At 38.7% G+C, this 13,427-nt stretch overlaps 1 protein-coding gene across 1 annotated transcript in view; it reads left to right on the forward strand.

Moving 5' to 3' along the window:
* The window catches only part of spon1b (spondin 1b), a 40,634-nt gene extending 27,715 nt beyond the window's left edge, over positions 1-12,919 (forward strand). The window contains exons 8-16 of the mRNA XM_077710587.1: positions 224-425; positions 1,003-1,143; positions 1,418-1,493; positions 2,288-2,470; positions 5,351-5,521; positions 6,980-7,147; positions 8,462-8,620; positions 9,390-9,602; positions 11,454-12,919. Of these exons, the coding sequence (XP_077566713.1) occupies positions 224-425; positions 1,003-1,143; positions 1,418-1,493; positions 2,288-2,470; positions 5,351-5,521; positions 6,980-7,147; positions 8,462-8,620; positions 9,390-9,602; positions 11,454-11,617 (1,477 nt within the window). The 3' untranslated portion in view covers positions 11,618-12,919. The remainder of the gene's footprint in view (positions 1-223; positions 426-1,002; positions 1,144-1,417; positions 1,494-2,287; positions 2,471-5,350; positions 5,522-6,979; positions 7,148-8,461; positions 8,621-9,389; positions 9,603-11,453) is intronic.
* The last annotated feature ends 508 nt before the right edge of the window (positions 12,920-13,427 follow it).

The raw sequence follows: 13,427 nt of genomic DNA on the forward strand, positions 1-13,427 counted from the left end.
TAATGATAGTATTAGTAACATTGTCATCCTGTTGCAATGTAGTCACTTTTACTTGAGGATGAAGTAGTTACCATAGTAAATATCTCAACAATTAAGTAGAGGGTGAGTTGGAGCCCAGCTAAGTTTCGTACACCACTCAAACACAATATTTATTAATTTGGTTAAACGTATTGCAAAATAAACACATTCATTGTTGTCTTATATGCTTTCATTTTCTCAACAGGCGAGCAGCTCCCTCTGCTGAGTTCTCTGTCGACCAGACCCGCCACTTAATGTCTTTCCTTACCATGCTCGGGCCCAGTCCTGACTGGAATGTGGGCCTGTCAGGAGAAGACCTATGTACCAAGGAGTGTGGTTGGGTTCAGCGGTTGGTGACAGATCTTATTCCCTGGGATGCCGGCACGGATAGTGGTATCACATATGAAGTAATGTGATTTAGTTACAATTTTATTGCCCTTTAAAGTGCCATTATCATCAGTTTTTGTACACATTAAATTATATGTTGTTGTCAAAAATACATTCATTTATTGAACTGCTGGAGCCTATCCCAGCCAACTTTGAGCATGGGGCAAGAGAGACCTTGAATTGGTGGTCAGCCAATTGCAGGGCACGAGGAGACGAACAGCTATTCATACTCACGCTCATACCTATGGCCAATTTTGACTGCTCAATCATTCTACCCTGCGTGTCTTTGGAATGTGGGAGGAAACCGGAGTGCTAGTTTGTGACTTTGTGATTGGTTTTGAGTCTATGTGATCTCGCTACCCTGGGGTGCAGCGCACCATCGACTCTTGATCTCCATACTTGAATGCATGCCTCATGTGTTTGAAGTTTAAAACATTAATATGTAGTATTTCTCTGACGGGCTAGCACCAAGAAGCTTGTGAACCGGTAGTTGGGGACCACTGTGCTAGATCCATAATCTTGATGTAATAACATTCTCTGTTTTTGTCCACCACAAACTTTAATTCATTGCAACTGTTTTTGTCCTTTTCTTCTCAGTCTCCAAATAAGCCCCTGGTACCCCAAGAAAAGATTCGACCCTTAACAAGTTTGGATCATCCTCTTAGCCCCTTTTATGACCCTGAAGGTGGCGCGATTACCCCACTGGCCAAGGTAGTGGTAGAGCGTATCGCCAGGAAGGTAAAATGCGTTTTTCTTACTCTATATTAAATTTCTTTTGCTTTCTTATATTCAAACTAATCAGCTGATATTGCTAAACTTTAGGCAAATAAAAGGTGTCTGTTACAACAGCAGTGACAACGTATATGAAGTCAAACTTTAAAACATGCATCATAAGCACCTGCCACTTGTTATCAATGCTGTGCCATTTGGCTTTAGATACCCAGTGACATACCATGTATTTTGTCTAAATTTGTAGTTTTAATGTTAATGCCATTTGTTCCTGTTCTTTCAGGGTGAGCAGTGTAATGTGGTGCCAGACAGCATTGATGACATTGTAGCAGACATTGGTCAGGAGGAAAATGACAAAGGTAAAGTATTAGGATAGGCTGCAGCACAACTGTATTGAGCAAATAAACTTTCTTTCATTCACACTTTGAAGGATACTCATAGTCTTCCAAGAATCTCAATAGCAAATTGTATTTTCTTTTTAAAAGACAAGACAATATTGTTACCTGTTTAATTACTTACGACTACTCCCTGTAGACATCTTCAGAAACACCCTCAGTTGGAGGCCAACCGACGGACAACCATTCACTCTCACACTCTGACCTAGGGGCAATTTAGAGTGTCCGATCACTCTGCCATGCAAGTTTCTGGAATGTGGGAGAAAACCGGAGTACCTGGAGAAAACCCACATTGAACATGCAAACTCCACACAGGTAGACCGAACTAGATTTGAACCCAGGACCCCAGAGCTGTGAGGCTAACAACTCAAGTCACCTGGTCGCCATATCATGTAATACCATCCATGTAATATCTCTGTTCGCAAAAAGTCAAACATACTTTGCAGACCCAAATGAGAGAAATCTGCCAAGCAAAGGGGCCAACTAATTATCAATTTGGAGTCTGCAAATAATTGGTTTAACTTTAATTTATTATTTTTAAGATTTCAAGTCCAGTAGGCCTTTGTAGTGTTTCCTAGTGTATTGCTCTTTATTACAGTACATTTCTCATGCATTCCCAAGTTTATTTCTAACAACAGCTGCTTCAAACAAGTGTTGGAACAAAGATTCTGCTAGATGAAAAATAAAATAAAACTATTAGTAAATGGCCATTGGTGTTTATTTTCTCCATGAAACAACCTCTTGATTTTTTATCTTAGATGACACCCCTGAGACATGCATCTACTCTGGTTGGTCTCCCTGGTCGGCCTGCAGCAGTGCATCATGTGATAAAGGCCGACGGATGAGGCAAAGAATGCTTAAGGCTCAGCTGGATCTCAGCGTTCCATGTCCCCACACCCAAGATTTCCAGCCTTGCATGGGCCCTGGATGCAGTATGCAAGGTGAGCTCATGTTGCTCCGTACATTAATAAAACTATGCAATTTTTATCTAACCCTGTGGCATGGTTGATCATTATTGGGGAGGGGGGGGGCTGAAAGCCCTCAAAAGATGTATTTCTTTCTTTGTATGTCATAGTAATTTATCGTTCTAATAAGACCGGAATGTGTTAATATATATTGTTCCCTGTGCTACTGTTCAGCCAGAGATGATTGTAAAATAAGAAATGATATACTGTATTAACATACACTAACACATAACAGTGGCAGAGTGAAAGAGTGGTTAGCAGGTCCACCTCACATTTCTAAGAGGGTTTATTCCGCGGTTGGTTCCAGCCTTAAATAGTACATAACACAACAGCAACTGACTGAAAGATGCAGTTAGAAGAAGCAACATACAAAATCATCACCTTCATCAGTACCTTGATGTGCCAACAATAGCCTAGCTACTTGTATTTATCTTCTGCAGTGTGGACTCCTTGTTGTTTATTTTGGTTAAACCAATACAATGGACTGCAACAAGAAAACTGCTGCCTTTTTTTACAGCTTGTCTGAATTGTTTGATCCAAAATTTAATTGGGGCCATGTTTGTTTTGAAAGATTATAATAAAGTTTGAAGAAACAGATGCTACAAATGGAATAAACAGACCACTACGTGAAGGTGTCAAAGGAGGTGACAGGATTCATTCCAGAAGTTGATTGTCCATGAAGAGAATGTCACACAATGCTGTCGATCGGTAATTAAAGAGTGATGCTGGCAGCACTTTAATTACGGGATTATCAAAAGATGGATTATTGCAATTTTTTCCCTCAGCAATTTCCTTTAGCAAGAAGGTTCATTTTTTTACAAGAAAACACCACACCATTTGCATTGGTGTCTCTAAATGGAAACCTAATTGGCAGAATCCATTCTTATACATATCTTTGAGGAACTTCTAATGCAACTAATATGAACTACTAATAAAAACTAATCAATGTTGACCATTTGCTGTACATCCACAATTGGAAATTGTACTTTTTCGCAAAATCGATGATGACTTTCCAGCAAATAACAATTAGTTATTGATAGGTTCTCCAACAGGCATTCCCAAATTAATAACCCTAAGCGGCATGCAGCCATTTTAATGCAATTTAATTTGCAAGGCTTCAGAACACAAGAACACTTTATTATAATTGGGCGGCACTCACTAATCAAAAAGTCCTGGTCCATTGGGCAAGAACTAAGTGAATCATTCATAAAGGTAAAGGTTAGCTGCAAAACAAATGAGGCCTCATGAGGATAAACATTTGCAAGAACTATGATTTACTAGCTATCATTTACCCATTGACATTAGCTGAATCTAATTTTGATCAGTGGCAAATGAAAACAAAGGGGATTGTTATTGTCCTTGTAGACAAGGATATATCACCGACATCAAGCAGGGTGACTATAACTGTCAATTTTACTGTTTCTAAATTGGGCATGTGTTATTTTGAGAGTTTGTCTCCTGTCTAACATGTTGGTGGCAAATATGAACGGAATTATTTTGAGAGGCACATATCCCCAAATAATTATCATGCAAATGAACAGAACCTCAAATATCTGATCAACTGTATGATTCATTTATTCATTAATTTTCCAAACCCCTTATTCTCACAAGTGGGGTGCTGGAGCCTATCCCAGCTAACTATTGCACCCGGCAAGGGTCAACGTGAATCAGTGGCCAGCCAAATGGAGTCAGACAAACATTCACACTCACACTCATACCTAAGGCTAATTTAGAGTGTTCAACTGGCCTACAATGCAATGACCTGGAGTAAACCCATACAAGCCCAGAGAGAACGTGCAAACTGCTCATAGTGAGGACCAACCTAGAATCGAACCCTGGACCCCAGTACTTTAAGGTCGATGCGGTAACCACTAGCCTCTCAACTGGGTGATGTCTGTTGTATTTGCAGCTATTCGTGAATTTTTTTTAGGTGTTGAGGAGGTTAATCTATGGGGAAATGCTTACATTTGACATTTACCAGTAGAAGTTAACTGACTGTAAAAATGACTCAGTCTAATTATTTGGATACAGATTTGAAACCGAAACATCTAACAACTAAATTATATTTACACTGAACCACCAGAGTGTTTTAGGCCTATAGAACCACCTGAAATGTTCCAAAACAACTGAGAATGCCCTACAAAAAATGGGTAATGACTTTTTTAAAAGTGTTTTTATAACATATTGTATTCACTACATAGAATAAACACATGGAACTTCTAATCATAACTGAGAAGGGCTTACCAAAAAATTATTATTGCTATTTTAAAAACGTTTTTTGTATAAAAAAAAAAAAAGTACATTCAAATGTTGTCACCTCTATTCTTTTTTTGTATTTTAAATGCCTTTGAAGATCACATCTGTTTTTTGTTTTGGATTGTCTCATTTCTCATTTTCTGAACTGTTATATCCTCACTAGGGTTGCGGTGGGTCCTGGAATCTATCCCAGTTGACTTGGACATGAGGCGGGGGGACACCCTGAATTGGTGGCCAGCCAATCACAGGGCACAAGAGGACAAACAACCATTCACGCCCACATTCATATCTAGGGGCAATTTAGAGTGTCCAATCAGCCTACCATTAATGTCTTTGGAATGTGGAAGGAAACCAGAGTACATGGAGAAAACCCACATAGGGTCGGGAGAACATGAGAACACCACACAGGTGGACCGACCTGGATTTGAACCCAGGTCAGCCGCCAGGTCGTACTGTTTTGGATTACATAAGATGAAATTCCCTCAAAAATGCGACTTACATATGTTGTTTTGTTTGAGTGACTTATACTCAGGTGAAACGTAAGAGTCTGAAAAATAAGATCAGTGGAATTTTTAAATAACATTAATTTCTAATTTGCAGAACCGTCGACATGCATGATGTCAGAATGGATCAGCTGGTCGGCCTGCAGTTTGTCCTGTGGAATGGGAATGAGGTCCAGAGAGCGTTATGTTAAACAGTACCCGGAGGATGGATCGCTCTGTCAACTCAACACAGAAGAAGTTGAGAAGTGTGTCGTCAATGAAGAATGCTGTGAGTCCCTGATGACATGAATCAATTTGTGCACATTTTGTTGTTGAGAATTTACTGTCCCTGTATTTTCATTTAATTAGTACGTACTTCGATGGTTAGTGCCCTGACCCCAAATTTAGCCTAGTAGTGTATATCTTCATGCTCAGGCACCATTTTGCCGAGATTATCCATTATTCACAAACATCGACTTTCATTTTCATTATCACCAAGCAATTTTAGAGAAATCTGTTAACAATAACTTTCCCCCAAAAGCTCTACTTTTCATTGTGAATATTTAAAATCAGAGCATCACAGAATGCGTTTAAACCCTTCACAAATCCCCCACATAAATTAGAGTATTATTTTAGATGAGTTCTTTGTTTTTATACTTGCATCATTTTACATAAAGATCCATATCACAAGAGACAATGTACAATAGTCAACGATCAGTACCCTTAAATAGCTTATGCTTAGGTCATATAGTACGCAGTTTTGATGGAGTAGTTTAAGAAAACTGTAAGTAGCGTTCTGATAAAGTCCTTGTTTGATCTCTTTGCTCTTTTGAAAAGTACTTTTTGGAGGCAAAATGATGATTGAAAGCGGGATGTAATCTTTTTCAGTTTCTGCATGCCCAATGAACACCCGTTCCTGTAATTACGATAGCAACATAGTGTAAACTGGACTGAGGATGCTGAGCAACTAATGAAAAACTTAAATACAATAATTAATGCCCATTGAAATTGTAATTTTTCTTCATCCTTCCACCAAGGGCTTGCGGGGGTCTGATATCACAACAAGAAAAAAATATATATACTCAAAATATAATATGCCAATGGTGTAATTTCCTGATAGATTTACCAATAAGTACTCCCAAGTTCAACTTTCAATAATGGAGGCATCTGACATCGTATCCTTTTATTCTTGCAAGAAGAGATTCTGAAGATCCCGGTGTCCATTTTTTCATAGAATTCATAAGGATGAAGATTTAAACAACATGCATAACAGAAGTCTAAACATTATTTAGAGTCAAAACTATTGTCGGTCTGTTGAATCTTCCCAAGAGAAAGTTGATGCGGAACACCTTGAGAAGCCACGCTTCCTAAAACAAATCCACAGTTCCCAAGAGCTTGTTGTTGATCCATAGTCTGGAGAAGTCCAGGTGTGAAGGAGAAGTGACCTCCAAAGGTGTTTTGTTTAACTTTGGAGCGAGCATTTCCTTTGCAAGAGATGTATTAAAACACCATTGAATTAATGTCTCCTTTATAATAATGATGAACCTAACATTCCTAATAAGCAAAGCGTTCATATATGTAATGTTTAATATACAAAATAAGGCAAAGCGTTCTTCATTGCAAGCACATATATATATAATGATTAAATTACAAGCAAATATATAATAACGATAAACCTAACATTTCCCAAACCACTGCAATAACAAAGTGTCTTTTGCAATCATGTGTCTTTATTTCCAACCTATAGCAACCAGCAGTTGTGTGGTGACAGAGTGGACTGAGTGGGATCCCTGCAGTGTCTCCTGTGGGATGGGCATGAAAAGGCGTGAGCGTATGGTTAAAATGCCTCCAATAGATGGATCAATGTGTAAAACGGAGGTGGCCGAAGTTGACAAGTGCATGATGCCAGAATGTTGTGAGTTTAAAATATTTATTTCATAACGGCGGCTCTGAAAATGTTTACAGTGCCGTGAAAAAGTATTTGCCCCATTCCTGATTGCTGTTTTTTTTTCAGCATATTTAACTTACAAAGGTTTCAGATCATCAAACCAATTTTAGTTTGACACAAATACAACCCAAGAAAATAGAAAATACAGTTTCTAAATGATGATTTTATTTACCAAAGCAGAAAAAGTTCCACACTTGTCTGGCCCTCTGAAAAAGTAATTGCCCCCTGAACGAAATAACAGGTTGTGCCACCTTTGGCAGCAATAACTGAAATTAACCATTTACGATAATTTGTGATGAGTCTTTCACATCACTTTGGAGGAATTTTGGCCCACTCTTCTGTGCAGAATAGTTGAAATTCTGCAATATTAGAGGGTTTTATAGCATGAACACCCCGTTTCAGATCACACCAGAGCATTTCAATAGGATTTAAATCCGGACTTTGACTTGGCCACTCCAAAACGTTACCTTATTTTTTTTTTTTTAGCCATCCAAAGGTGGACTTGCTGGTGTGCTTTGGATCATTGTCATGCTTCATGCTCCAAAAGTGCTTGAGTTTGAGTGCATGAGATGAGGGTCAGATGTTCTCCTTCAAAATGTTCTGATAAACAATAGAATTCATTCTTCAATCAATTACAGCAAGTCGTTCTGTTCCTGAGGCAGGAAAGCAGACACAGACCATCACACTGCATCACTCTTGCTATAGTATTCTTTTGATGGATTGCTGTGCCATTTTTAAGCCAAATGTAACAGCCTTCCATTAATTTCAACTTTTGACTCATCGGTCCACATACTGTTCTTCCAAAAGTGTGGAGGATCATCAAGATGCTTGTTGGCATACCTAAGACTTACCTTGATATTATTTTTGGACAGCAATGGTTTTCGCCTTGGAACTTTGCCATGCCAGCTTTGGCCAGTATTTTTCTTATAGTATAGTCATGAACATTCACTTTAATAGATTTGCCTGGTCGGCCACACCCGGGAAGGTTTGCCACTGTTCCTAGTTCTCTCCATCTGTGGATAATGGCTCTGACGGTGGTTCGCTGGAGCCCCAAAGCCTTGGAAATTGCTTTTTAACCTTTTCCAGACTGATAGATGTCCATCACTTTTCATATATGTCTAATTTATGCGCGTATAAGCGGCACTCTGGAATCAGTCATCATTTTTTAGCAACAAAAAAAGGCTTATATGCGAGAAAATATAGTAGTTAACACTGACTTTTTACTAAGTGACATGATTTATTTCTAAATTAATTTCAATAGCGTATTTGTGCTGTTTACAGATGCAATACCATGTATGTTTTCACCATGGTCTGACTGGGGTGAATGTAGCGTCACCTGTGGGCTTGGCTTACGAACCCGCCAGCGAATGCTCAAGTCTGACCCTGCAGAGTGCAATGAAGAGTTGGAGGAAACAGAAAAGTGTATGCTGCCAGAATGCCGTAAGTATTCCACTGTGAATGTGCTACAGTCGTACCTATACCTATTTTAATAGTTTCTACTGGTTTTTATCTGTTTGGATATAAGTTGCCCCTCTGCAGTCTGATTGATGGACACTGAAAAAAAAAACACTAAAAAAATAAGAAAAATAATCAGTGTAATAAGGATAAGACTCTTCTGTATTATTGCCTTTTCTTTGTAAAACATTATTACTAATACTATTCATTTAGTCACATTGGGTGACTGTAAATAGCCATTTTGCAACATATTTTCAATGAAATTATAGTTTGGGTTACTACAGGGACTTTGAAACACATTATATTCGTTCATTCATTTTCTGTTCCACTTATCCTCACAAGGGTCACATGGTGTGCTGGGGCCTATCCCAGCCAACTAGCGCCACCAGGCAGGGGACACCTTGGATTGCTGGCCAGCCAATTGCAGGAGACAGGGTCAATTTAGAACAGTAGTGGCGAACAAGTTAGACACAAAGAGCAAAAAAAAATTAAACTGTGAGAGTCAAAGAGCTACAACACAGTCCCCTGCCAAAACAGACAGACAAACACAAAAAAACAGCCAGCGCATTAACCACTCACACACCGGGCCTTACACTATTATAGTTTGAACATAACCTTTTCAATCCATATCTGCCATGTTTGTATGTTTATGGTCCTATTGGGATGATTAACCACAGCGCTATTGTTAATATCCCTTGTAAAACACAATCAATCGAATGAGTGTAAAACTATTTATTTATTTTTTTAATTTCAGCTGTTGACTGCATGGTCTCAGAGTGGTCAGAGTGGTCAGAATGCAACAAGTCCTGTGGTAAAGGCCACACCATCCGAACCCGCATGGTGAAACTGGAGCCACAGTTTGGGGGAAACGTGTGTCCTGAGACCATTCAGCGGAAGAAGTGCAAAATTAGGAAGTGCCGATCAAAGCCAAAGGAGAAGAGAGCGGAAGGAAAGAGGAGGAGAAGAGGTAAACAGGAAAATGAGGCTTTTTTTATATAATAATCGGACATGGATTTTTTTCTTCATCATTGACTCGACAAAAAACAAATTGTCATCATACCCAACTGTATATGACGAAATTAGTAGTCCTTCTCCATAAGGTGCGTTTTCCAGGCAAAAGACCCAAATAAGTGATCATTTCCGACTCGTAATTTGGCATTCTGCCATGATGGATACATCGCATCACCTCCCGAGCGAATCATTTACCTCTCACTGTTTCTCACTTACCTTCAGTCAGCCAGTAGGAGGCAGATCACCGCCCAATGTCTTTTCATGTTACCTCACCCCGAAGTTATTACACAGAAGGGATTGTGTGTCGTATTACCGCAAGTTTAGAGTCCTGATGGATGTGGGGAAAAACTGAGCTATAGTCAATGAAATGCATCCTCACGTAATTCCCATAGTGATCCAGGTGGCTCAGTGCTGTGTGTAGAGCAGTGCTTCTCAAATAGTGGGGCGCGCCCCCCTGGGGGGGCGTGGTGCGATACCTGGGGGGGGGCGTGTAACCCTGGGGAACAGGATTTTATTTGGCCGTACTAGTATAAAGTGTAATTGCGCCTCCACTACAGTAGCTGGCAGTGGCGTTCTCATTTATTTTTTATTTCAGGCATTGATGCACTTAAAATCTTTTCTGTTGCAGACTTAAAACAAGATTTTATAAAGTTATTCTTTGTAAGTTTGACTATATTTCTTTCTTTTTTCCTTTTCTTTAATGTTAATAAGGATAAAATGTTGTACTTATAACAATTTTATAAAATGATTTTATTTATAGTCACGGTGAGAAGTGTGGGGGGGGGGGGGGGGCGAATAGTTTTTCTTCTTGCTAGGGGGGGCCTAACAGAAAATAATTGAGAAGCACTGGTGTAGAGCAATGGCGAAAGCATCCTCAGTGGACCTGTTTGCTCTATAAGCAAACTGGTGATGGTCAACGGAGGGAAGGATTGTATTCCTGATATGGCGACCAACTTTTCAAAGCACTTCATGATCACAGGTGTGAGTGCAACAGGCCTATAGTTATTCAGGCTGTCAATGGTTGGCTTTTTGGGGACAGGGATACTGGTGGTAGATTTAAGGCAGGATGGAATGATGGATTATTACAGAGAACAATTGAATTTTTTTGTGAAAACTCCACCCACTGGTCAACACAGGCTTTGAGCACCTTCCCAGGTACTACGTCGGGGCCAGAAGCCTTCCTGGTGTTCACTTACCGCTTGTTACAGCATACCTGTCAACCTCTGCCGATAATTGCCCTTATTAATGATTATGATTCCCCGTAAAAAGCCCCCAAAAAACTTACAAACACCGTACGACGCATGTTTACTCGCGATAACTCGTTTCTTACTAGGTGGCTCCTCCATGCTTGCTTCCACGATATTTATTCTATGTATATCTACGCATGCGCATGTCATCCTTTATCGATATTGCCGTACGCACCGCTAAAAAAATACATACGATTGAGGATAATTTTTGCTGATATACCGTGACAATGGTAACGATCGATGACAGTTGCGTCGTTGGCTACCAGCCTATGAGACTATCTGGATTTTAGCCAAAACGGTCTTGTTGAGATTGGTTTTCATATATATTGGCGATTTTTTTGAAAGCAAAAATGTTCCCCGTTCAAAAGTCGGTGTACGGCGTACATGATTTGAAATGGTAAAAAAACGTATAAAATACGTGGAAAACGTACAAGTTGACAGGTATGTTACAGGGACAGTCAGTTTAGTGGTGAAATTGAAATTACTTACTTACGCTTTCAACGTGACCCATGAAAACAGTACATGAGAGAGGATACAGTCTTGTTTTTTTTTCTCCCCAGGTTGTTGGATGCAGCCATGGACTGGCTGGACAGACTGCAACAAATCATGTGGAGGGGGCATCCAGGAGCGTTTCATGTTGAAGAAGAAAAGAGCAAGAGGTCCACTGATGGCCAACTGCAAGGACCGCAAGGAAATACGTGCCTGTAATGTCAATCCCTGCTAGGGGGCGCTGTAGTATTACACAGGAAAGTACTAAGCTATGATATGTTCATGTTTTGTTATGGGTGTAGTTGACATATACTTTGTGTATATATATATATTGTTTCTGTGTACACAGAACAGGCGGAGCGCTGTTTAGTTGGATGTAGTAAGGTTAATAATGATAAAATGATAATGTGGGGCCTGTGTGCACCTTTATCTAATAACCTCCCACCCTCCTTCTCACTTTAATACTTTACAGCACCAACTAATTATTAAAGTGTGCTAGCACTGCAGTTTTCTTGTATTTTGAGTGCTTTGGTATCTGGGGCATGAAAAAGACTGACTAGAAGTTATATGGGTTAATATGATTTAGAAGGAATTAGATTTCCACCCGATATTAAAACTGCCAGGTTTTATATGTAACAGGCACCAATTTCAATATTTCAACAATATAGTGTGCACTATATGTACTTAAAACCTCTATATGGTTCAGTTAAACAAAAAGCAGTAGTTTGACGTGGAATTGTTCTTGCATTATTTTAAACCTGTTTTTCCATTTTCTGCTGGTTGAATCACATTAAGTTTTATAATCATTGGTTATATTTTAAAAACATTTGAAAGCACAGTACCCCACATCAACTATGCTAGAATTGGAGGAATATTTCTTCATGAGAAGGTTATCTAACCATCATTTATGAGTAACATATTTACTTTATTCATCCAATTACAATGTGGTTTAATTACTGTTAAGGTGCGTGTTTCATTGCATTGGCTGCTTTCAAATCAGCCAGAGTGCCATTAAAATTATAACAGAAGCGATTTTATTTTAGCGTGTAGTCCTATTTTCAATGACAAACTCCATAACAATCCATATTAAATCCTCCTTTTTATATCTGCAACAGAACGTGTCAAAAGTATCATAATAACCTTATTGTTTGCAAAATGAATTGGAAAATGCATTTTTGACTTAAGCTTAGGTTTGTGGAGTATTTCTGCAAAAAACAGAACATGTCAAAAGTATCATATTAACATTGTTGTTTGTCAAATTAATTGGAAAATGTTTTGGTCTCAATTAAGCTTAGGTTTGTAGTGTATTTTTGTGCTATGCAGTATTATATATCATGACCTAGGAACTTGTTTATTGTCATATTTTTCCCATATTGAAAAATGTCTGTCAAATCTTGTATGACTACGGCATTTTTTGTGAGAAACTTTTGTCAACTTTGATGCTTTTTGTTAGGTTTATTTCTTCTTTTTTATTTTTATTTTGTGACTTCTTTGAAAGAAACCACATTTGCAATAAAAATATATACATACATATCTATTTAAGGACTGTATTTCATCTTATTCTGCTTTGTTTTTGTCTTCTATGGGAATAATACTCCACCAAATAGCCAAAGATAGATTTGCAATGACGCACAATCAGCAAAATATGCAATACCTTGAGATACGAGCTTAATGTGTTCCGGGACCGGCCTTGTATGTCTTTTTACTGGTATCTCCTGTCAATTATTTCCACTAAATACAAATTAATCTGTTTCCACTTTCAGAAAAAACACCAAAAACAGGATATTGCATAGTATATTTTAACAGGATTTTAAGTGCAAAATTCGACGAATTCATTATATAAAACATGTAAGACATTGTGGAAAGTCATGCCAAGTGGAATGTTTATACATTAAAGTTTAACAAGATTTGGCTGTCTTATTAGTGTATTCATAACACTGCCCAAAGACCAGTACCAAAACACAACAAAGCTAGTAAGGTTCTGCTGGTTTGTGTTTTTGTACTGGTCTAGCTGGTCCAGAAATGGACATATGCTGTTTTTTTTC

Source organism: Stigmatopora nigra, chromosome 2 (assembly GCF_051989575.1).
Source record: "Stigmatopora nigra isolate UIUO_SnigA chromosome 2, RoL_Snig_1.1, whole genome shotgun sequence".
NCBI classification, from domain to species: domain Eukaryota; kingdom Metazoa; phylum Chordata; class Actinopteri; order Syngnathiformes; family Syngnathidae; genus Stigmatopora; species Stigmatopora nigra.